The sequence below is a fragment of the Gossypium arboreum genome, chromosome 3, assembly GCF_025698485.1.
Source record: "Gossypium arboreum isolate Shixiya-1 chromosome 3, ASM2569848v2, whole genome shotgun sequence".
In the NCBI taxonomy this organism is placed as follows: domain Eukaryota; kingdom Viridiplantae; phylum Streptophyta; class Magnoliopsida; order Malvales; family Malvaceae; genus Gossypium; species Gossypium arboreum.
The window spans coordinates 17137113-17159403 of record NC_069072.1 but is presented as its reverse complement, the minus strand read 5'-3'; the positions used below and the strand labels follow the sequence as shown (position 1 = coordinate 17159403).

General features: G+C 34.0%; 2 protein-coding genes and 1 pseudogene across 2 annotated transcripts; 1 reads left to right on the top strand and 2 right to left on the bottom strand.

Moving 5' to 3' along the window:
* Nucleotides 1–200: 200 nt before the first annotated feature.
* LOC108469212 (uncharacterized) lies at nt 201–1121 on the bottom strand. Its single transcript, XM_053025547.1, has 2 exons — nt 530–1121; nt 201–349 (listed from the first exon to the last, which is right to left on the bottom strand). Exons 1-2 carry the CDS (start codon nt 1119–1121, stop codon nt 303–305), a joined length of 639 nt encoding a protein of 212 aa, XP_052881507.1. The 3' UTR covers nt 201–302.
* LOC108469202 (beta-arabinofuranosyltransferase RAY1) lies at nt 201–4610 on the bottom strand. Its single transcript, XM_017770101.2, has 6 exons — nt 4422–4610; nt 4009–4337; nt 3575–3824; nt 2725–3498; nt 2038–2284; nt 201–1811 (listed from the first exon to the last, which is right to left on the bottom strand). The coding sequence occupies exons 1-6, from the start codon at nt 4425–4427 to the stop codon at nt 1399–1401; spliced, it is 2019 nt and encodes a 672-aa protein (XP_017625590.1). The 5' UTR covers nt 4428–4610; the 3' UTR covers nt 201–1398.
* Nucleotides 4611–13701: 9091 nt separating this feature from the next.
* Nucleotides 13702–21973, top strand: LOC108470938 (60S ribosomal protein L27a-3-like; annotated as a pseudogene).
* The last annotated feature ends 318 nt before the right edge of the window (nt 21974–22291 follow it).

The window sequence follows — 22291 nt, the reverse complement described above, 5'->3', positions numbered from 1 at the left end:
CATTATTAACACAGGTAAGATGAGTCCAAATTGGATATTTCGCGTAAGGGTTCATATAGTATTTGCTAAAATATTCACCATTTGAACTCTTTTGGAAAGTTATGCAAGAAAGCTGGTAGAGGTAACTCTGGATGCTTACCATTTCATTGTAAACACAAGATCCATGACAGAGCACAATAATTACTTGGGCACGAATTCAATTGAGCATTTTAAAGAGCATTCAGTCCGCCAGAACCAAACTGGTGCAAAGAATGTTTTCCAATAATCTTATCAAGTAGTAATCATGGCATGAAAAGCATATCTCAAAGGATAAATAATATTGAATCAGCATGCTTCTCAAAAAGGCCCTCTAACACAACATGACAAATGAAAATGGTTCAGTTTATTCAAGTTAATATTGAGCAATTCACTCTTTTGCATATGATTGCATAACCAAACAAGAACAGAGGAAAAAGAAGAAAAAACTTGGGAGGTAGAAAAAAGAGTCATGGAGAAAGTTCTTGTATAGAAGTTAAACTGGGTTCCCAACCTGATTCCCGCAACAATCCTGTCCTTGGGAGTGGAGGTACAAAAGGCTTCTTTACCCTTCTACTCCTTCGCAGTGAATGTTTCGACACCCTCTCCTTTGGAACTTTAGGTACCTTGGAAGGCTTGGTAACATAGAATTCTTGTGCAGAATTAACAGATTCCTCCAAGTTTTCTCCAGATATATCCCAAGTGATCCTTGCATCTGACATATCTTCTCTACCTTCAGCAGCTTGTTTGAATTTAAGCTTCTTCCTGTGTCTATATTTCAGTTTTTCCACTGTAGAGGATGGGATAATGTAATACTTTTGGCCAGGCAACAAGCTATCTTCAGGCCATAAAAGGGACTCATCAGGATTCGTAAAAACTTCCGGACGTGCAATACACATCCCTGGATATTTATTCATCAGATGGGATACAGGAACGGCATTTTGATATAGTTCCTCTTGCCCACCTGCATGAACTATCCTCACAGATATATCCCTTGATTGCGAGAAGTCAACTGACATCGGAGATCCTCGCGCATCTTTCTTGCTTCCAGAATCCTGGTTGCCATGCCTAACCAACCCACAGAATGCAGCACAGTTCTTCGGCATAGCTGTGGATCAATAGCCGCCTGATCCAGATGTTTCATTATATTCTGTTGCATGGACCATTCTTTGTTTTAAGGTTGTGTATTCTTCTGCCTTACCTGCTCTGGATGTCAGTTTGTATTTTTATGGCCGGCTTATCTAGTTTAATATTCTCCCACAGAAATATTGATGAAACCAAGGCATTACACAAGCAAAAATGGCATTTTCTTTTGTTATATTCCACAGGAATTCCAAAGTTACCCAACTAGGTTACGAAACTTCAAGCCAACTAATTCTTAGATCACACCAAGCACATCCTTGTAGTAATATCATAGTCCCATAAGCCGGATATTACCTGACGCTCCAGCTTCTTTACTCTTCCACTAATCCAATTGTTATGAAGAACAAGGCAACCCTGCTTCTTGCAGGCTGATTTCACATTTTTTCTCTCCCATAGCCCCAAGTATGCACCATTCGGGAAAAGGTTTCTGTCCAAGAAATGAACGGTTAAATTTGTCCCAGGTTCCACACATCTATTATCACCCTTGCGAGTCGAACCCCCTTCACCACATAACGTGTCATAGAAACTTGGCTGCTCGGTTAGGCCAGAAGTTGCAGCATGCCTCACTACCTTTCCCATCGCAGAAATGGTGGGGGCATCAGAATGTGCATAGTAAAAGCCAGAGTTCAAGCGTCTAGGTAAGTTTATGGGTCCTGCAAGGGAACAATACTAAGATAAAACCTAGGATGCATTTTCCATTCAGACCAACTGTCGATGTGGATGCTAAATGCAATCTAGTATTGAATTCAAAGAAATAGATAATAACCATTTTCTTCCTAAACCGGACACTAGAAATAGAAAGTAGTTCATATTACCGAACTGTGGAAAGAATTGGTTATTCACTTTAGTAATAGTGCTAAGTGCTATGGTAATACTCACTTGTTTGGTTGTATTCATCAGACTGAGCGGCAAGAGTGGCAGGACCAAAAGTGGAAAGCAATGGCAAAGGATTTTTAAACCAGTATATATCCACATCACTCAAAAGTACATTGTATCCTAGCTTCAGTATCTTTAAAACCAATCTGGATTTCACCTTGGTTACTCGCTGAAAGCATTCCGTTCCAAAGTGGCAGTCATTAAAGCTAATATTACTTGGAGCTGATGGATCATTGAAAACAGGCAGGCCCTAGAACAAAACAGAATCCTTCATTCAGATGCATGCCGGAAAAAGGTCCAGAATGTTTTGGCGGAGAATGTTGAGAAAGAATTCCCAGAAGATTACAAGGACAGTAAATCATCACCATTACAGAACTTGGATTTAATGCTATTAGATCTTATATTTTGGGGACCAAAAAGAAAAAAAAAAGACACTGTGACCGTAGAAGAGAGAAAACAAGAAAACTACCACAAACAAGGTCTTTAAATCATCCTATAAGGCCAATCCCTAGCCAGAAGAAAATCTAAAATAGATTTTATGAAGAGGCAAAGGCAATATTTTCTAGCAACAACTATACTTATTCTACATAAATCATGTCATAACTTCTGATTTAGTTCCAAAATCTGTTTTCACAGAATACAAATAGTTATTAAAACTAAGATTAGCTATAGAAGAATAAGAGGAAATACCTGCATTACGGAGAACTGATAGGTCTCATAATCAAGTGAAGAAACCAAAAAGTTTGTGATTCTGAGGCGCCTCAATCTGCAGACCCAACTCATTAGCATGTCCTTATAACTATATCCAGCAACCGTGAGCACAACTGTCTTATTCTCGTCTGCAGTGATAGCAAGAAGTGACTCTAAGGAATAGGAAAGCTTTAATGTTTTTGTGTGAACCGATCCATCTTTCAGAGAGCAACCTGACGTTTCGTTCTGCGTCTTTATAGTTCTAACAACACAAGCCAAAGTTGTCTTTGATCTCCGGCATTTTGGGATGTGTCTTTTCCATAAGCTCTTCCTTTTGTAGGCATATGTATGAAGGAAATCTTCTGTGGCATTAATAAGAAGGTATCGGCCATCACATTTAACAAGTTTCATCACAGCAGAATAATTAAATCCGTGAAGAGATGATAATCCATACACTGCTGCAAGATGAGAATTGCAATCATACTCCCAACTTCCCTTTTCAATATCCGAAACATTGGAACTCTTAACGAAACAGTTAGACTGATAACTTGAATCCCCCAGGGCAATGTTTGAGATAGTCCAACTGGCATCAAACACGAACCTTAATCCACTAGACAAAGCCTCGTTGATTAGCCAATGGTTGTAAACTCCCTTTCCATATAGGAAAGGAGGAAGCACCCCATGATGTAAGGGCATCTCCCCATTGTTCCATGCTATGACCATTCTACTGTCACAACAACTCCACTGCCAACTTGAGCCAAGAGTATCCTGCAACTGATGAAATGGACAGTGATGTCAAATGAAGTTTTTCCCACTAGATCTCCAATTTCGATGTGGATTCTATACGTACCTCCTGAATTCTTATCCTTTGGCCATCTTTTAGCCAATGTTTCCTATCCTCATCCAGATAGAATGGGAAATTTGGAACATCTCGTGGAGAAGCAAAAAGGAGCCAATCATCATCAAGTTTATGAGCATAATTCAATGCCAACACAAAGTCAGGGAGGAGAATAGTTTCAGTATCCAAAAAAACATATATGTCAGATTTAAATGCCCGTGATTTTGCCACCATGGAATGAAAGAAAGGAACCCCAAGAAACCTATATCATCCAAAGACAGCAAAAAAACCTATTGAAATTGTTGTGAACCGAATGTTAATCAATGCCCACAAAGTCACCGCTAAAATAACTCTAGAAGTTGAGTGATATTTTCCAATCAGTCTCTATACCAGTCAATGAATAAGGATATAAAGATTCCTACAAAGAAGATAAATTAATTCCTTACGTGAAATCAATATCGGATTCAACCAAAGCCCGGGAACCTAAAGATTTGGCAAAAGAAGCAGCAGAATGGTGTTGACTAAAGAGAATGACTGAGATTTGTGGAGACAAAGCAAGCCATGACCGAATAGCTAGACTCTGTTTAGTCCCTGAGGAACCTGTAAACGGCGCCGGAGCAGTGAAAATAGTAATTTTGGGGGTGTCAAGGTCGCTAAAACTTGTATGGCTGAAAATAGGATTCGTGGAGAGTGGCAACCTCTGCGTAGCATAAAGAGATAGAGCAATAAGGAGAACCCCAGACACCCAAACTGACCATAATCCAATTAGCAACGCCTGTATAAGTAAAAAACATCAAATTAAAAAAAAATACATTAAGAGCTGGATTGCATGATATTGATGTGGAAAAAAAGAATGGACCTTCATTGTAGAGAAGTTGTCAGAAGAAGAAATGCAAGTTGTTGGCGGGTTTTGGACGTGGTAAAGGAATGACCGGATGGGTAATGAAGAAAGACAAAAAGAATGGAACTTTAACTGAAAGAAAGAAAGAACGTGCACGAGGGAAGCATTTAGGCACTAAGGTTGTCAGCACCAAGACGGGGGATACCCACAGGACATGTGATGTATTACATCATTAAAAGTCAAATTCCATTTCCGCAAACTGCTCGCTTTCAACCAAATAAATCCGACTTTTCTATTAAATTTGCCTCGTATTCCCCACTTCCGGGATGAAATTGATAAATACAATTAATTCTTTAAGGAGTCTAGAATTTTTTTTAAAAAATTTTGTCGAAATTAAATGGATATTTTGTTGATAGCCCCATTTTAGTTTCTCTCATTGTATCTTTCATTGTATTATATCAATGTATACATACTATTCACATAATATATAATAATATAATTACTATAAACATGCTTTCTCATTTTTAATTAATATAAAATGCTTCTCAATAAAAAATTGCAATTTATTAAACATCATTTTTTTATTGACTTTTATTCCAAAAGTTCAACTTTAATCAGGTTTAATTTATAATGACATAATATATTATGAACACATGTTGTAAGAAAAATGGAAGGATGGATGATGGAGTTAAAATTAAGTTACTTTATGTATACATATAGGTACACTATAAAAATAGTTACTTTTATTTACCTCAAGTTATATTTTAGTCACTTGTGTTTGAAATGTTATGTTTTAGTCAGCTATGTTATCATGTTGTAACATTTTAGTCACTGAGTCGTTAATTGTCGTTAACGGTGTAACAGTAAGCTGATGTGGCACGTTAAATCATCATTTTAAATAAAAATTTTAGGTTAAATTATATAATTGGTTCTCATATTTTTTGTTTTGAATAATTAAATTTTTTTTTATGTTCTTTTAACTTTCCTTTTCTTTTCTTTATTTTCTATTCTATTCTGGTTCTCCTTTTGTTTTCCTCCCTTCTCATTTTTTTTAACTTAGTTTTTCTATTGTTTCCATTTATTAAAACTTTTTTTATGTTTATGGAAAAAGAAAAGGTAAAAGCTTAAATCAAAATAAAACTTGCTTCGCATATTCTCACCCCAATTTAGTTTAGAAATTAGGTTATATTCAAATCTATATTTGATTAAAAATGATTGAGAATCGGGTTTGAGTGAAATTCAATTTAGGAATAATGTGAAAGAAACAAGGACTTGGTTTATTTGGTGGGCAAAGATTATATTTCTGCAATGAAGAATAAAAGAAGAGAGAAAAATAAAAGGGAAGAAAAAAAAAGAAAAAAAAAGAACAAAAATTTAAATTGTTCAAAAAGAAATAAAAGTATAGGGACTAGTTTTAACAAATGAAAAATATAGAAAAACTATTTTAAAAAGAAATTGATGCGTCGTTGAGAGCACCAAAAATATCCTATTCCCTGTAGGATAATGAAAAAGAACAGTAAAGGGGAAGTAGGGTTGAATCCTCAGGGATCGGATTATACGAATGCTTGTTTCTCAAAATCCTGGGTAGAATCGTGCCCAAAAAAACCTGCGTAGCAGAAAAAAATAAAAATAACAGAATTAAAGATTTGATTTGGAAAAGAATGAAAAACAGAATCTAAAGTTGACTGAAATTGTGATTACGAAAATAATAAAAATAATAAAGAGAGTTAAAGGAAAAGAAATTCGTATTGGTAAATTCCAGCCTCCAGATGTCTCATTCCGCCTTGGGTTCGATCCTTGGCTTTTAAATGACTCTTCTCAACTCAAGTAAGCCAGTTATAGTGGAAGAGGACGCCTACGACCACCAGCTCCAAAGATTAGACTTACGATTTTTAGGGAACTTGACTCTAGCCAGTAATCAATGCTAGATCAAAGCTTCTCAATGGCGAATCCCACACCATTTTGTCTCTTTGGCTCGCCAACCTCTGACGCAGTAAGTTAACGAACTGACTATGCAATCCTTCCAAAACATACAAAGCGACTGCCTTTGCATATGCTGAAAAGCTTACTTCTTAAGAGCTATGGACGGAAGCGTCAGCCTATAGTGTGGAGAAATGATGAATACTTGGTGAGAAGGCTAAGTACGGATTCTAGGCCTCAAGAACCCTTTTTGGGGAATATTAACAACTTTCGGCTAGAGAGGTTTTAGTGGCTCATGATAATGGTGGAAAAAGAAATAAATATAAAAATGGAAAAGAGAATTTTATTGAAAGAAAATATGAATAAACAAAAGCCTAGACTTTCAGAGGGAGAGTGTTTACAGAAAATGATGAACACCCAATAAAGTCACTTCACCCCCTATTTATAGTGCTAGGGAGATAGTCTAATTTAACTTAAATTCTAAAAAGATAAATACAATTAATTAAAGATAAATAAAGATAATTAAAATAAAATCCTAAAATTAAATAATCCTAATAATTATCTTAATATTAATTATCCTACTAAAATGGAGTCTTATAAAATAAAATCTCTTCTTTTTGCGTTTTTAGTCCTTGTGTCTTCCATGCTTGCACTTTTGGCACAATCTTTTTCCTGCGTCGCATATCAGCCCATTGTGTCTCCAAATTCGCACTTTTGTCCCTTAATTTTACTTTTGCCTCCAAATCAGTCCCTAATCGATAAAAAGACATAAATAGCTCAAATTAGTAGGATCAAGCCCAGAATAAACACATGATTAATACATAAAAATACGTTATTCTAGAGCATTATCATAAATGTAGAAGGGAGGAAAGCAGAGAAAGAAGCATAAGAAAATGGAAAATAAAGGAAAAAAAAAAGAAATTTAAAAGAACATAAAAGAAAAATTAAAATGCTTAAAACGAAAAAATATAGGGATCAATTGTATAATTTAACCTAAAATTTTTGTTTGAAATGATAATTTAACATGCCATGTCAACTTATCGTTACACCGTTAACGAAAATTAATGACTCAATGACTAAAATTTTACAACACGATAATGTAAGTGGTTAAAACTTAACATTTCAAACATAAATAACTAAAATGTAACTTGAAGCAAACAAAAGTGACTATTTTAAAAATTTACCCATATATATATAATCACTATTTCTTTCAACTATATATAATCATATGATAGTTATTTATATTATTTTTAAATAGAGGAAAATTATATTATTTAAATATTTTATAAACTAAATAAATTATATTAATTACTCTTAATCTAATTACTTAAAAAAGTTCTTAATTAAAACTATTCATTATTTTTGACAAACTAAACAACCCATTATTATTTATTAACTTCTAATTATTAGAAAAAAAATCTATTCAACTTTTTAAAATATAATTTTTCAAAATATAAAATTTATATATGAAATATTATTTTTAAATTAAAATTTATATAATATATTATATTTTTATGTGTGACAAATTTTAGTCACTAATTATACAGTTCTCATAAACTTCTTTTTGGAGATAAACATGTTGAAAGTCTAATGTGTACTTGATAATATGAGAAAGGATTGTACAAAATAAGGATATTATCTCTTTCCTATAGTTTAATGTTATTTAAGGGTGTCTAAATTTCGATTAAAATTGAATTAACCAACCAAACCGATCTAATTTAGTTAATCGGTCGATTAATTGATCTAATTAGACCGGAGGTCGGTTAATAATTTTTTGAAAGTTCGGTTATTGGTTAATTTGGTTCAAAATCGGGTAATTAACCGAATTAACCAAACTTAATAATTAATAATACAAATTATATGTATTTTTAATTCAGTTAATTTGGATAATTCGGTCAAATGAACATTACCAATTTATTTTGTTTTAATATGTTTTATACTCGTTTTAACAAAATAAAAAACATATAAATTTTGGTTAATTCAGTTAACCAACTGAATTAACCGAAATATTTTAGTTCGATTAATTTTTTTTGAAAAAATTTTGGTTCAGTTAATGTTAAAGTATTAAAAAGTTTGGTTAATTCGGTTAATATTAGTTTGATTCGGTTAATCGAATGGTTAACCATTTGAACACCCCTAGTCATATCAACAATTTCATCCTGAATTTCAGGATTTTCGTTTGGATTTGATTTTTTTAAAGATGAAAATGCGGATGTTGCATTAAACTAATGAAAAAGGAATATAGATGATATGATGTCATTGTTTCATACAATTCTTTTTTGTGATAATATTATTTTACTTATAGTTTTGGTATATGAAATTTGTTTGGAAAATTGAATCATGAATTAAAAGGCTTTTTCACGTAAATAATATAAAAAAAATTAAAATTTTCTAAAATGGTATCCCACCTTGATTTATTACTGGAATGGGGCATTCGGGGTGGTGGAGGGTTGTGCATAGGCAACACTACCCCTATTTTCTAACAATCATCAGTAATTAGTTAAAAAAAATGATTTTTTAATAGGTGCAACCTTGGTGATAAGTAGCACCAAAAAACCTAGCTACAAAACCCGAATACAAATACAAAATGGAAAAAAAAAAAGGGGGAAAACTGATAAAATATGGTGAAGGCTAGAACTGATCATGGGCCGGGCGGCCCGGCCCGGTCCGAAGGTCCACCCTAAAAATGGAAGGGTTTGGGTAAAAATATAGGCCCGAAAAATGGGCTTGGGCAAAAAAACAAGGCCCGTTTAGAAAACGGGCCAGGCCTTGTGTAAGATTTTTTTGGCCCGGGCTCGGCCCGGCCCGGCCTGAATTATATATTAATATATATATTTATTTTATTTTTAATCATTTTAAAATTTTAATATAACCATTTTTTATTATATTGTCAATTTGTGTATTGTTTTAATAATTATTTTAGTATCATTTTAATTTGTTTTAATATTTGTTTTTATGTTTTTAAATATATTTGATTTATTATATTTTTAAATTTTTTATTTAATGAAATAAGAAAAAAATTAATATGGGTCCGGCCAAGCCGGGCTTGGGCTTAGCAATTTTATTTCGGGCAGGGCTTGGACAAATTTTTAGGCCCATATTTTGGGTTGAGCAGGGCCCGGGCCTAGTAGACGGGCCTAAAATTTTGTCTGGGCCAGGCCCAAACCCAGCTCGGCCCGGCCCGACCCGACCCATGATCACCTCTAGTGAAGGCTGCGTGTCAAGCGGCACTGGTAAAGCTCTCCTGACAGGCAACATCGGTGTCAGCCTTAACTCCCCTGCGGTTGATGTGTGGTGATGGGACGAGACCCTTAAGAGTCTCGTGAATTCGAGGTTAGGGAACCTTATAACCATGGTCCCCCAAAATGAAAAAAAAAACAGATTCACAAGAGAAGAAGGAAAAAAAGAAAGAAAAAGAGAAGATTAACAGAATAGAAAAGAAAAGAAGGAGAAGATAGAAGAGAAAGAAAGGAGAATAAATGAGAACCGAAAAGAAAAGGATTTTGTTAGGGATTTGGGGTTTGAAGAAAATGGTTTTATTAGAATTTAGAGTTTGAATAAAAAAAAGGATAAAAAAGTTTTGATTAAGTTCTAAAAAAAAAGGAATTAGGGAGTTTTGTTTAAAATTAAAAAATAAAGGTTTAGAAGGCTTTGTTTAGTGTCTAAAAAATGGTTTAAAAAATTTAAAGAGGATTTTGTTTAAGGTTTTAACAAAAAAAATCGAAAAAGGTAATTTTTAGTATTTATAATTTATTTATTTAGTTTAGTGTTTATTGTGATTTATAGGTTATAAATGTTTTTTTGGCTTTTGAATTATTTGACAAATGTTTTTGATTTATTGAGATTTTGATTTTTTTAAATTATTTTTATAAGGTACTATTTTGTAAGAAATGAAGTTGTTTGAAAGAAAGTGTGCAAATATATTTCATTATATTTTTGAAGGGCATTTTTTTGTTTATTATTGGATGTAGATAATAACATATAATCTAATTAGGTTTATTTTGTTTTGATAATTTTGTTATTTTAACATTTTTTTATGTAGATAAAAGATGTAACCATTGAGTTGGAATTTATGATATATTTTTATTTTGTTAATTCTTGAACTAGTATAAATAAGTTTATTATATACTGCAATAGTATAGCAAAAAATGTGATGTGGACAAAGTTTTTAGTCTTTTGTAATGATATTATTGTACAATATTTATTGTATTATATTTAGGTGTTTTTCTAATTATTTAAAATGGGTCAACTTACCCATTAATTATCGAAATGTGTTATTCACAACTTTGTGTTAGAGTGTCACATTTTGTATTTTAATAATATTTTCCCTATTAGTGGGATAAAATGTCCAAATACAAATTAATTACTGAAATATGTTTTTACAATAAACTAATAGAACTCATATTTTTTAAATTGCGATATCTAAATGGGCTCTTTGATTAAAGATTATGATCACATATCAAAAACGGTTAATGAGATGGTAATAAAATTGTTATTTGTTACTCATGGGTCCTCTTATAACAAGTTCCACGTTTTATGAAATTAAATTAGGTTATATTAACAATTTCTGTAGTATAATAGTGTCAGGGTCCGTACCACACATTGAGAGGTCGTGTGAATGGTTTAGGATATCAGCCAGATGAACGACTAATGTCATACTTGGAGTCAGTTGGATTCGGATTAGCGGCATTGATTTGAAAGTTTGATTTGCAGTACGAATTAATATCTGCTTTGGTTGAGCGGTGGCACCCGGAGACCTACACTTTTCATTTGCCGTGTTGGGAGTGCACCATCACTCTGGAGGATGTTGCATTGCAAGTCGTGCTCCCAATTGACGGGAGTACGGTAATGGGTGTAAATATGACCTCTGAGTCGACCGCTCTTTGCTATAACCTACTAAGGGTCTCACCCGGTGATACTGAGTCAAAATTTATGGCTTTGAGGTTCTCATGGCTGAAGACTAATTTCGAGCATTTACTCATTACTGCCATTGAGTGGGAGGTGATGTGCGCCATTCGAGCATACATTATGCACATTATGGGGGGTTGGATCTTTAGTTGGCTATTAGCGTACGATATCAAAACCACTATAAACGAATCTTGGTCCTTCAGCTGACTCCACATAAGCTAACTCGACAAATAACTGAATTGGTGCATTTCCCTCGCTTCAATTCCTACAATAAAGAATGATCATTGTCTCCACGTCTTCATTATCTACAAGTTCCATCTCAGTGAATTTGATGGGATCTGTCAAAACTAGAAACTTGTAGAAAAGTTTCGAGATCCTTCTCTCACAACATCTAACAATTTTTGCACTAATCATTTCCTTAATATCATCAACCGATGCATTTCTATTAAATCTCATTGCTATTTGTTGGTGACATTCAAATATACATCCAACTGTTGTTGTCAAAATTACTCCATCGAGATAAACGCATATGTAAAATTGATTATCCATCTTCAATACTAATCTGTTAAAAAAAATTTCTCAATACAATTTCAAACAAAAAAATTAATGTAACGTAAAAAAAATGAATTTCATATTTACTAACCTTGTGACATCTTCTCTACCTGTTTACTCTTCTTCTATAAAAAATCCTTTTTTTCTATTCTTGAGTTTTCTTTTTTTTTTTCACAAACACTACTTAAATACTAGAATGTTTGATCGGTGTCGCCTATGAGATTGGCACTACTGGTGCTGCCTATCAGATTGGCACCACTAGTCCAGACTTGTATTAAACCTGTATACCTACACTAGATTTGTATTTAATAGTGTCGTCCATCAACAAGGCTGCACCTATTAAAAATATATATTTTTTAACTGATAACTGACGGTTATCAGAAAATAAGAGTAGCGCCGCCTATACACTACCCTCCACCACTCCAAACACCCCATTTCCGTAATTCATGAGGGTGGAATACCATTTTGAAAAGAAAATATTTATTTTTATATTATTTACATAAAAAAGCCTGAATTAAAAGAGGGGGGCACTAATTTTAAAAACTTTAGAATTTCATGGGTGGACTTGGGCTTTTGACCCATTTGGACAATTTTTAAGGAAAATTTAAGAAGAAGCCAGCCCTTATCAGCTGTGTAATAGTTGGCCATCGTTTCTCATGGAGGCTTTTCTTCTTCTCTCATTTTCCTTTGCATTTTCTTGAATTTTCTTAAAAAGTAAATACTCAAAATTTTGCTAAATCACTTGAAAAACAAACCTTCTAAACTCATTTACACCATCAATGTTTCAAATGTTAATCTATCATTTCATGAGTTTTAGTGAGTTTTTGTGTTTTAAAACAAAGCTAGAAAGAAAATGTTTCAACAAAGTAAGAATTGTGTTTTTTTAATTTCTTTAACATGATATTTTAGTTTAATAGTTATAAGAAAGCTTGAAAAGATTTGTAATTAATATTGTAATATATTTTGTTGTATATAAAATTTTGAATGATGAGAATGGAGTTCAGTTCCTAAAACTTAAATGAGGGTTGAATGAAGTTTATGAAAGCAAGAAAATGTGTTGTAGAGCACCCAAAACAATAACAGTTAACTTTTTTATTAATCTTGTAATATGTCTAAAATTTTAAATTTAGTTAATATTTTTAATTTAATTATTTTTAGTCGCTATATTTTAGTAAAATTTTTATTTAATTCTTGTACTTAAAAATTAAAAATTAAGCACTCATACTTTTCAATTTTAAAATCTTAATCTAATCATTAACACAAGTAAATAATTTTCACCAATTTTATCAATTTAATATGTTTATTTCCGTCAATCATATGTACAACCATATTAAAGTAGCCTAATCAACTAGCAAAATTGATAAATTTTGATTGAAATTGAATTTCAAATTATGCCCAAGTACATGGATTAACAACAAGTTTTGACCTTTACTTAGTACATAACCTTTTTTTCGCCTAATATTACATGAAAATGATTTTTTAAATAACTTATTACTTAAGCTTTTGTGGTCTAATTTGATACTTAAATTTATCAATGAGAGACTGTATATTTAAAAAATGTTATAGTCTTCATATAGTCTTTAATTTCATAAGAATATTAAAATCCGTGATAAAAAATTGTGATGAAAGAAAAAATAGAATTTTAAAACCCAAAGTAAAATAAAATAAAAAGTAAAAAAATCATATTCACCAACCATTCATTGATGATCTTTGTGACATCGTAAAAACTGTATATTGAAGTAATTTGTATAGGAGAAAAAGAAAGGAAAGAAAAAGCCACGAAAAAGATGTGAAATTCACGTAAGCCAAATGAAAATATTTAATATATAGATTAGAATCCCCACAAATCCTTTGTCATCTCTCATCCGCTCTTCCCTCATTCTCCCTCCAAAACACCGCACCAATTTGATTACCAACAATGACAACCCGTTTCAAGAAGAACTGTAAGAAGCGTGGCCACGCAAGCGCTGGGCATGGTCGTATCGGTAAGTAGCGCAAGCATCTGGGAGGTCGAGGAAATGCCGGAGGTATGCACCACCATCGAATCCTCTTCGACAAGTACCACCCTGGGTATTTTGGGAAAGTGGGTATGAGGTACTTCCATAAGCTCCGCAATAAGTTCTATTGCCCAATCGTCAACATTGAAAAGCTCTGGTCTCTCGTCCTACAAGACGTAAAGGCAAAGGTCAACAAGGATTCGGCGCCGTTGATCGACATGGCCCATGTAATGACCCAAAATTTACGGGTACCAGAAAAGTGAGTTATAGGGCCTTCGTCTTAGTGAAATAAGTTCAAAAATAATTATTAGAAATATTTATGAGTTTAGTACTGTGTCTAATTAGGTTTTAATTAGGTGAATTTAGCTTAATTTAGAGTAATTAGTAAAAAAGACTAAATTGAATAAGGGGTAAAAATTGAATTATAGATTAAAAGAAAGTATAAAGGGCCAAAATGGAAATTAAACCATTTACACAAATTGAGGTTGCAAATGGAAGAAAAATCAAGATTTTTCTTGAATATATGCATTATATATATTTAATTGTTATCATGGTTTTATATAAAATTATTATTAATGGATATTATGTTTTAAATAAATTAAATAGTTGATAAATGTATGGTAATAAAATATACATGTGTAAAAATTTTATTGGTACATTTGTAATTTAAATACTTAATTACTTATTATTTAAGTATAAAGATATTTGTTAATTAAATAATTAAATTGTGAGATTTTTGTTTGGGAAACAAATTAAATAATGACAAATATAATAAAATTATTGGTACAAATGTAGAAATAAATATGTGTACAATTGTAAAATATGTAAATGATGTTAAAATAAATATTAATTAATTATTATTATTAAGTTAAAAGTATTTATTAAATAAATAATTAGATTATGAGATTTTATATGATAAACAAATTAAATGATGATAATTTAGTATTTAATAGATATTTAAAATAAAAATATTATAATATGTGTTAAATAAATAAGTAAAGTAAATAAAATATGAAAAAAAAAAAGAAACAAAAGAAAGGAAAGAAGAACAGAGAGCATTCGAAACAGGGGAAAGAAAAGAAGAAAAAGAAAGAAAAAGGGAAAATATAGTTTTTGAAGCTCGGAGTTAATTTTGTAAGTCAATTAAGTCCTTTTTAGTTGATTTTGATATTTTAGAAGCTTTAAAATAAGATTTTGATGAAATTAAGTTGATAGTTCAAGAGTTCATATGTTTCCAAATAGGGTTCATGTTGGACAAATTATGGAATTAGGGATTTAATTGAATGAATTCTAAGTTAGAATTGATTAAGGGATTAAATTGAAAACTAGGCTATAAGTTTTATGTTGTAGGGACTAAATTAAAGAAATTTCAAAATTAGGAAAATATGCTGGAAATTTTATAGTTAAATATGAGTTTAGACAAAATTTGAATAGAAAAAGAGAGTGAATTGGATTAAGAAAGTAAGTAAGTTTAGTTAGGATTAAATTGGGAATAAGGTAGGAATTGTTTAGAAATTTAATTATTTATTATAATTAATGATGTAAATAATAATGTAAGTTACTGTTATTTTCCTAGCCAACAAAGAACCTAAAGCATTGGCACGGAAAGAAAAGGAGAAAGTTATCGAGGAGTAATCATAAAATTCGGGTTTATATTACTATAATTCAAATTATTTATTTATTCATTAAATGTTAAATTAAATTATGTATTTGGTAAGTAAATTATGAGGTAAGTGTTGTTATGGAATTGAATGATAATTGAAATGGTTGTTAAATAAATTTTAGTATTGGATTATGATTGAAATGTTGAATTGAAAGAGAATTTGGGATTTAAAGTGAAGTTGAATTGAATGAGAAATATGTATTAGTATTGAATTGTATTTTGATTGGTGAATGGAAAGTGTATTTGATTTTGAAAGTGGATTTTTGAAATGATAGTGAAATTGTGATTTAAGTGGAATTGATGTGAATGTTGATTGAAATAGAGAAAGTGAATTAAATACCCTATTAATTAGTCGAGCTAAGTCAGATATAGTTGGCATGCCATAAGATTGGGAGTGTTCAGAGATACTTCGACCTCAAGTCGATGAGACGCTGGGTGTCACTATTATACTTCAGATAGATTCAATGAGGTACTGGGTACCACTTTACTTCGGCTAGGCCGATGAGACATTAGGTGTCAACTATTGCTTCGAACTATCCGATGAGGCACTAGGTGCCATATTGGTGTAGTTGGTAGGATCCGTGTATCCGCCAAAGTCCGAGTTATGTTAATAGGGTGAAAAATTAAATTATAAATTGAAATTGGAATTGTGATAGAAAGAGAAAAGTATGAACTAAATGTTCATAAGTGATTTAAATTTAAGTTTGTGAAAAATACATTGATTTATAAATGATAAAATTGAATTGTTATTATGAAATGATAAAATTAAAAAAATAATAATAAAGTATGAATTAGTATATAAGAAATTAATTGTTATGTATTTAATATTTATGTTTTTTTTATTGTTGATATAATTTGAATTATGGTAATACCACTGAGTATATCCATATTCAGCGTACAATTGTTTCCGAACGCAGGTTAGTAAAAGTCAAGTGTCCCGGCTCAGCATCCAGAACATTCCCGACTCCAACATAAACTTGGTGATGTATTTTTCTTTTGGGTAAATGTGACATGTACATAGGTGTTGTGTGATCACTTGAATATGTATATTATTTTGGTTATGAAGGATGAATTATAAGGTTTAGATTGTTACATGAAATGGTAGAAAGGTATATGATATTTTGACACATGAACATTAAGTTGTTAAATGAATGAAGTTTTCAATCAATTTTGAATGACGCTATGATAGTTATTTAAGTTAAAATTATGTTAATGATATAAATATTAGTTAGGTGAATTTGAAACATTGGTATTGGTTGTTTTTGGTTTGAAATTGCAGGGGGTTTTAGGTAAGAATAAGCAAAAATACTGTCGAAATTTTTATAAAAAAAAATTTACGAAAATTTTCCGGAATACTCGGACATGTCCCGTTCTACTTTTAATACGTGTTTTGGGCTTCAAGAGTCCAATATAGGGACTTATTTATTAAATTATACTATGAAAGTTATATTAATTGTAAATTATTCGTAAATTGTCCGATATGTTCGATAATTCCTCGTAATCCCGTTACAGTGACGGTTTGAAGTTAGGGGGTGTTACAGCCCAATTCGGGTATTTTAAGGTCTTGGGGAAAGGTGTCACAATGTAAGACCCTACTGACCATGTCGACATTAAATCTCCTAAGCAGGAGGCGAAGCAGCAGAAGAGTGCTCAGTTGGAGAATAAGGCATATACAAACCCACACAGAGGAGTGAGAGAAATGAGGGGGTGCCAACAAACTTAACGGATTTTGTCTACTACTAAATCAGTTATGAGACTTACTATTTAATATTTCGGCTGTAAGCAAAAACAACATGAAAAACCAAAAACTGATTTTATTTTCCTGAATCTATTTTCTTCTTTCTTCCAATTTTCATTGTTTGTGCTATTGAGTTCTTAACATTTGGTGCTTTCATTAAGAGAATACCATGGTTAATAACACAGAAGAAATCAGAACGTTGCAAGAATCGACTGCGTCCCTACAGAGGCATGCCGAAAACCAAAATTGATGGAATGTGGTCATTGAGAAAACTTTACAGAATATAACCAAACAGTTGGCAGGTATTGCTACGTCATTCGGAAGTGCGCCATCATCGTCACAAGAAGGGGAGGCCAACGTCTGTCATGGCAAAGCAAAGTTGAGATCAGATCTAGAAGACGCTTTTCCTTTTGCTCCCCAACCTGCACAGGTCAAACTTTCGATTTTCACGGGAGTGGATCCTGAGGAGTGGCTAATGTCTGTTCAAGATTTTTTTGAGTTCTACCAAATCGAAAACCACCACCGCATCACCATGGCATCGTTTCAGATGGAAGGAACGACAAAACGCTGGTATCGCTGGATGCAGCGTAGCGCCAGTTATCGGGATGGTTTCATCTTGTAGAAGCCATTCGCTGTCAATTTTCTATCATAGAAATTGAGTCATCAAAGGGACAATTGACGAAGCTTACACAGCTATCCACAGTGGAAGAGTACCAGACTCGGTTTGAAGAAATGGCCATGCGAACGACGGCGTCATTGTTGGAGGAGTTTCTAACTCAGTGTTTCATCTTTAGGCTACGATCAGGTATTAAACATGAAGTACTGGGTCAGAGGCCCACATCAATAACAGAAGTGTTAGCCTTGGCCCACTTCTATGAGGCAAAATCAGGGGAACTAAAGAAATTGGTGCTGAAAGGTGTTGGGCCCAAGTATTCCCCTATGTCGATCATTGCCCCTCAGTTAACATCGGGACCTAAATCCTTTCCAGGCCGACATCTACCATTAGAATTTCCTCTTCCAAGAATAAACCTTAATTCTAATCAACCACGTCAATTAATGGCGATAGAGGCACAGGCATGCCGTGAGAAAGGGTTGTGCTATTATTGCGACGAGAAGTACATCAAGGGTCATCGATGCAAGGAACCACAATTTATCCTCCTAGACGAGGAAACCCCAGAGGAAAATCAAGAGGCTGGGGACCTGCGCGAGGCAAAAACTGACGGACATAGGATTGCGGATGACACACAGTTGCTCGTGTCGTTTAATACGCTGTCGGGCTGTGTGACCCCAAACACGATCCGAGTCAAGAGTATGGTTAAGGCCGAGAAGTGCGCATTTTACTCGACAGGAGAAGTACCCACAATTTTGTGCAGACTTGTACAACTAAATATCTTGGTTTACCCATCACCGTTGCTTCTAATTTCTGAGTTCTAGTAGGCAATAGGGATACATTACTGAATGAATGGTGTGTGAAGAATTTGAAAGTGGGGATTAAGGGAACAGAGATAACCATGGATTTTTATGTGCTACCACTGAGGGTACTAAAATGTGTTAGGGGTGGCTTGGATGGCCACATTAGGACCGGTTACCATGGTCTTTTCAAAGCTACAATTCAAGTTTGATCAAGGAAACGGGGAACACGTATAGCAAGGGAAGACGAGAGTAGAACCCCAACTAGTTTGTTTTCAATCCTTGAGACGTATAACTAAAACCAAGAGGGTAGCTAAGTGTTATAGTCTGCGAGTGTTGGGTGCTGAGTAACACATCATAGCAATTGGTCAGAAGGAGATGCGCCAGCTGATCGAAGAGTTCCAGGACATCTTCTAAGCCCCCAAGGAACTGCCACCCGAGATAGCATTTGATCATGTAATTCACTTAGAATTGTTGAGCAAACCGATGAATGTGAGACCTTATCGTTACCCTTATTTCCAGAAAGTAGAGGTCGAATGTCAGGTACAGCAGCTACTGGAACAAAAGTTCATCAAAAAGAGCCAGAGTCCATTTTCTTCTCCGATGTTCCTGTTTAAGAAAAAGGACGGGACGTGGAGGTTTTGCATTGATTACAGGGCCTTAAATGCAATCAAAATCAAGGATAAATTTTCCATTAGCACTGCTGAAGAGTTGTTCGATGAGTTAGGAGGTGTGAAATTTTTCTCAAAATTGGATATGTTCTTCGGTTACTATCAGATACGAGTGCGAGCTCCAGATGTACCCAAGACAACATTCAAGACACATGAAGGCCATTATGAATTTCTCGTAATACAATTCGGCCTAACCAACGCGCCTTCAACATTTCAAGCGACAATGAACGAGGTATTCAAGTCATTCTTGCGTAAATTTGTCTTAATCTTTCTGGATGATATTGTGACCTACAATGGATCTTGGCAAGAACATTTAAACAATGTTGAACTAGTTGTGACCAGACTAAGAGAGTGGGGGTTGGTGGCTAAAGCATCCAAATGTGTGTTTGGACAAGAAAAGGTAGAATATTTGAGGCATTTGGTAACTCGAGAAGGCTTAGAAGTTGACCCTCAAAAAATAGAGGTAATCAAAGTGTGGCCACAGTCTACTGGGGTAAAAGGGGTGAGAAGCTTCTTGGGAATTGCAGGGTATTATCGTAAATTCATCAAGGGCTTTGCCGCAATTGTTGCTCATTTGTCTGCCGCTTGGACATACCACCGTGAAATGTTTACAATTACACAGAGTGTAAGGAAATGGAGACAATATTTTCTCGGAAGGAAATTTGTGATCATTATCGACCAAAGATTACTGAGGGAGTTAAATCAACAAACAATTCAGACTCTTGAACAACAAAAATGGCTATTAAAGTTGATCGGGTATGATTTTGAAATTAGATATCACCAGGAAAAATGAATGAGGTGGCAGATATTTTGTCGAGAAAAATGGAAGGAAGCTGCATGGCTCTATCTCGACCGGTGCATGGGGTACTCGAAAATATACGAGCTACAAGTGTTTTGGATCCCGAATTGTGCCAATTGAGATTTGCACTTAAAGAAAATCAACAGGAACATGGAGACTACAAGGAGCAAGAAGGGCTGATAGTATTCAAAGGGCGCATTGTAGTTCAAAACTAAATTGCACTTAGGACTTTGTTGATGAGAGAGTTTCATGATTCCAAAATTGAAGGGTATGCAAGAATAAACCGTACGTACCAGAGAATTGCAACTAATTTCTTCTGGTAAAATTTGAAGCGTGATGTAAAAAATTTTGTGAAGAATTGTCAGACTTGTCAGCGTATGAAGAGTGAGAGTCTGAAACCTGCTGGGCTTTTACAACCAGTGCCTATACCCGAACAAGTCTTTGAGGATTTATCATTAGATTTTGTTGTCGGGTTGCCTAAATCAAATGGGAAGGAAACCATTTTAGTGGTCGTAGATCATCTTTCCAAATATGCTCATTTTTTTTTCACTGCCAAAGAAGTTTGATAGCAAAACAGTAGCGAGGGTATTGGTCTAATGAGTGATGAAATTGCATGGAATCCCTAAATCCTTGGTTAGTGATCGGGATAGAATGTTCACCAGTGAAATTAGGTAAGGAGCTATGCATGAGTTCGACATACCACCTCCAAACTGATGGACAAACTGAAGCCTTAAACAGATGCTTAGATATGTACTTAAGGTGTATGACAGATGAAGATCCAAGAAATGGGAGCAATACCTATCTTGGGCAAAATACTGGTACAACACATCATATCAAAGTTTAGTAGGCATGACGCCATTGAAGGCTTTGTATGGCCGAGACCCATCCCTCATGATAGATTATTTAAAAGGTGCTCCAAGAAATGAACGGGTTAACCGTGCTCTCCAGGAGTGAGATGAGTTACTTCACGTGCTAAAGAAAGATATGATGCAAGCTCAGAACAGAATGAAGAATTAGGCAGATCAACAACGAAGGGAATTAAAGTTGGAAGTGGGAAGTTGGGCTTTTGTAAACCTACAACCATATCGGCAATTATCTCTTTGGTTGAGAAGGCAACAAAAATCAGTCTATGTTTTTTTGGACCATATCAAGTGGAAAAAAAGGTGAGAGCAGTAGCGTATAAATTGAAACTTCCAGAATCCGCTCGACTCCATCCTGTCTTTCACATTTCACAACTTAAACCTCACCGGGGTCAACCAGTATAACAGGTCACACCATTACCCTTGCTACTCAACCATGCTGGCCATCAAGAAGTCCATTCGAACCTTGAGAACAAGGTTCCAATTGAAGAGGGGGGTGATGTCATGATGCAAGACCCTACTGACCATGTCGACACTGAATCTCTTAAGCAGGAGGCGAAGCAGCAGGAGAATGCTCAGCTGGAGAATAAGGCACATACACACCCGCGCAGAGGAGTGAGAGAAAGGAGGGCGCCAAAAAACTTAACGGATTTTGTCGGCTACTGAATTGGTTATGAGACTTACTATTTAATATTTCGGTTGTAAGCAAAAACGGCATGAAAAATCAAAAACTGATTTTATTTTCCTGAATCTATTTTCTCCTTTCTTCCAATTTTCATTGTTTATGCTACTGAGTTCTTAACAAAAGGTGTGTTTCCCGAGAACCAACCGGTCGTGGTTAAGGCTAAGTTGGTGTCCAAGACTGCTGAGTAGAAGATTAAGGAGGCTAGTGGTGCGGTTGTGCTCACCGCTTAGGTTAGATCTTTTGATTTTAGATCTGAATGGCATCTCTGTTATATTATTATCTTAGACTTATTTTGAAATTAAATTTTGCATTAACATTCGTAATTTTGTCTCAACTATAGATATTATATGTGATAAGTTTTGAGATATGTAGTTCATCTAGTTGTGTTTTGTTGCATACCATAGATTTAGGTAGACATGGACTTACGTTGAATACTTATAGCCCCGAGTGCAATGGCTTGTTGTATGTGATGTATGCCATTAAGGTTTTCCTGCATAGTTTGAAGCGATTCAAAACTTTGGCATGGAAATTTATGATGATGAATCTTATGGGGGGACTAGCGATAGCTTTCTTTTGTGTTGGTGAATTTTGGAATAAATTTTACTCGATGCAGTCTGCTGGTACTCACAAGTTACTTGAGTTCAACTCGAAAAAACTTCAAACTTGCTTCGGTAATTATCGAGTT

Bases quoted from the DNA above. Each gene is read 5' to 3' on its own strand.
- LOC108469212 (XM_053025547.1), bottom strand. From the start codon at position 1,121: ATGCCGAAGAACTGTGCTGCATTCTGTGGGTTGGTTAGGCATGGCAAC. The intron at 350-529 runs GTTGGGAACCCA...ATGTTGTGTTAG, and splicing joins AGGATTGTTGCGGGAATCAG to AGGGCCTTTTTGAGAAGCAT.
- LOC108469202 (XM_017770101.2), bottom strand. The intron at 3,825-4,008 runs GTAAGGAATTAA...TGGATGATATAG, and splicing joins GAATCCGATATTGATTTCAC to GTTTCTTGGGGTTCCTTTCT. The intron at 2,285-2,724 runs GTATTTCCTCTT...GTTTTGTTCTAG, and splicing joins ATCAGTTCTCCGTAATGCAG to GGCCTGCCTGTTTTCAATGA.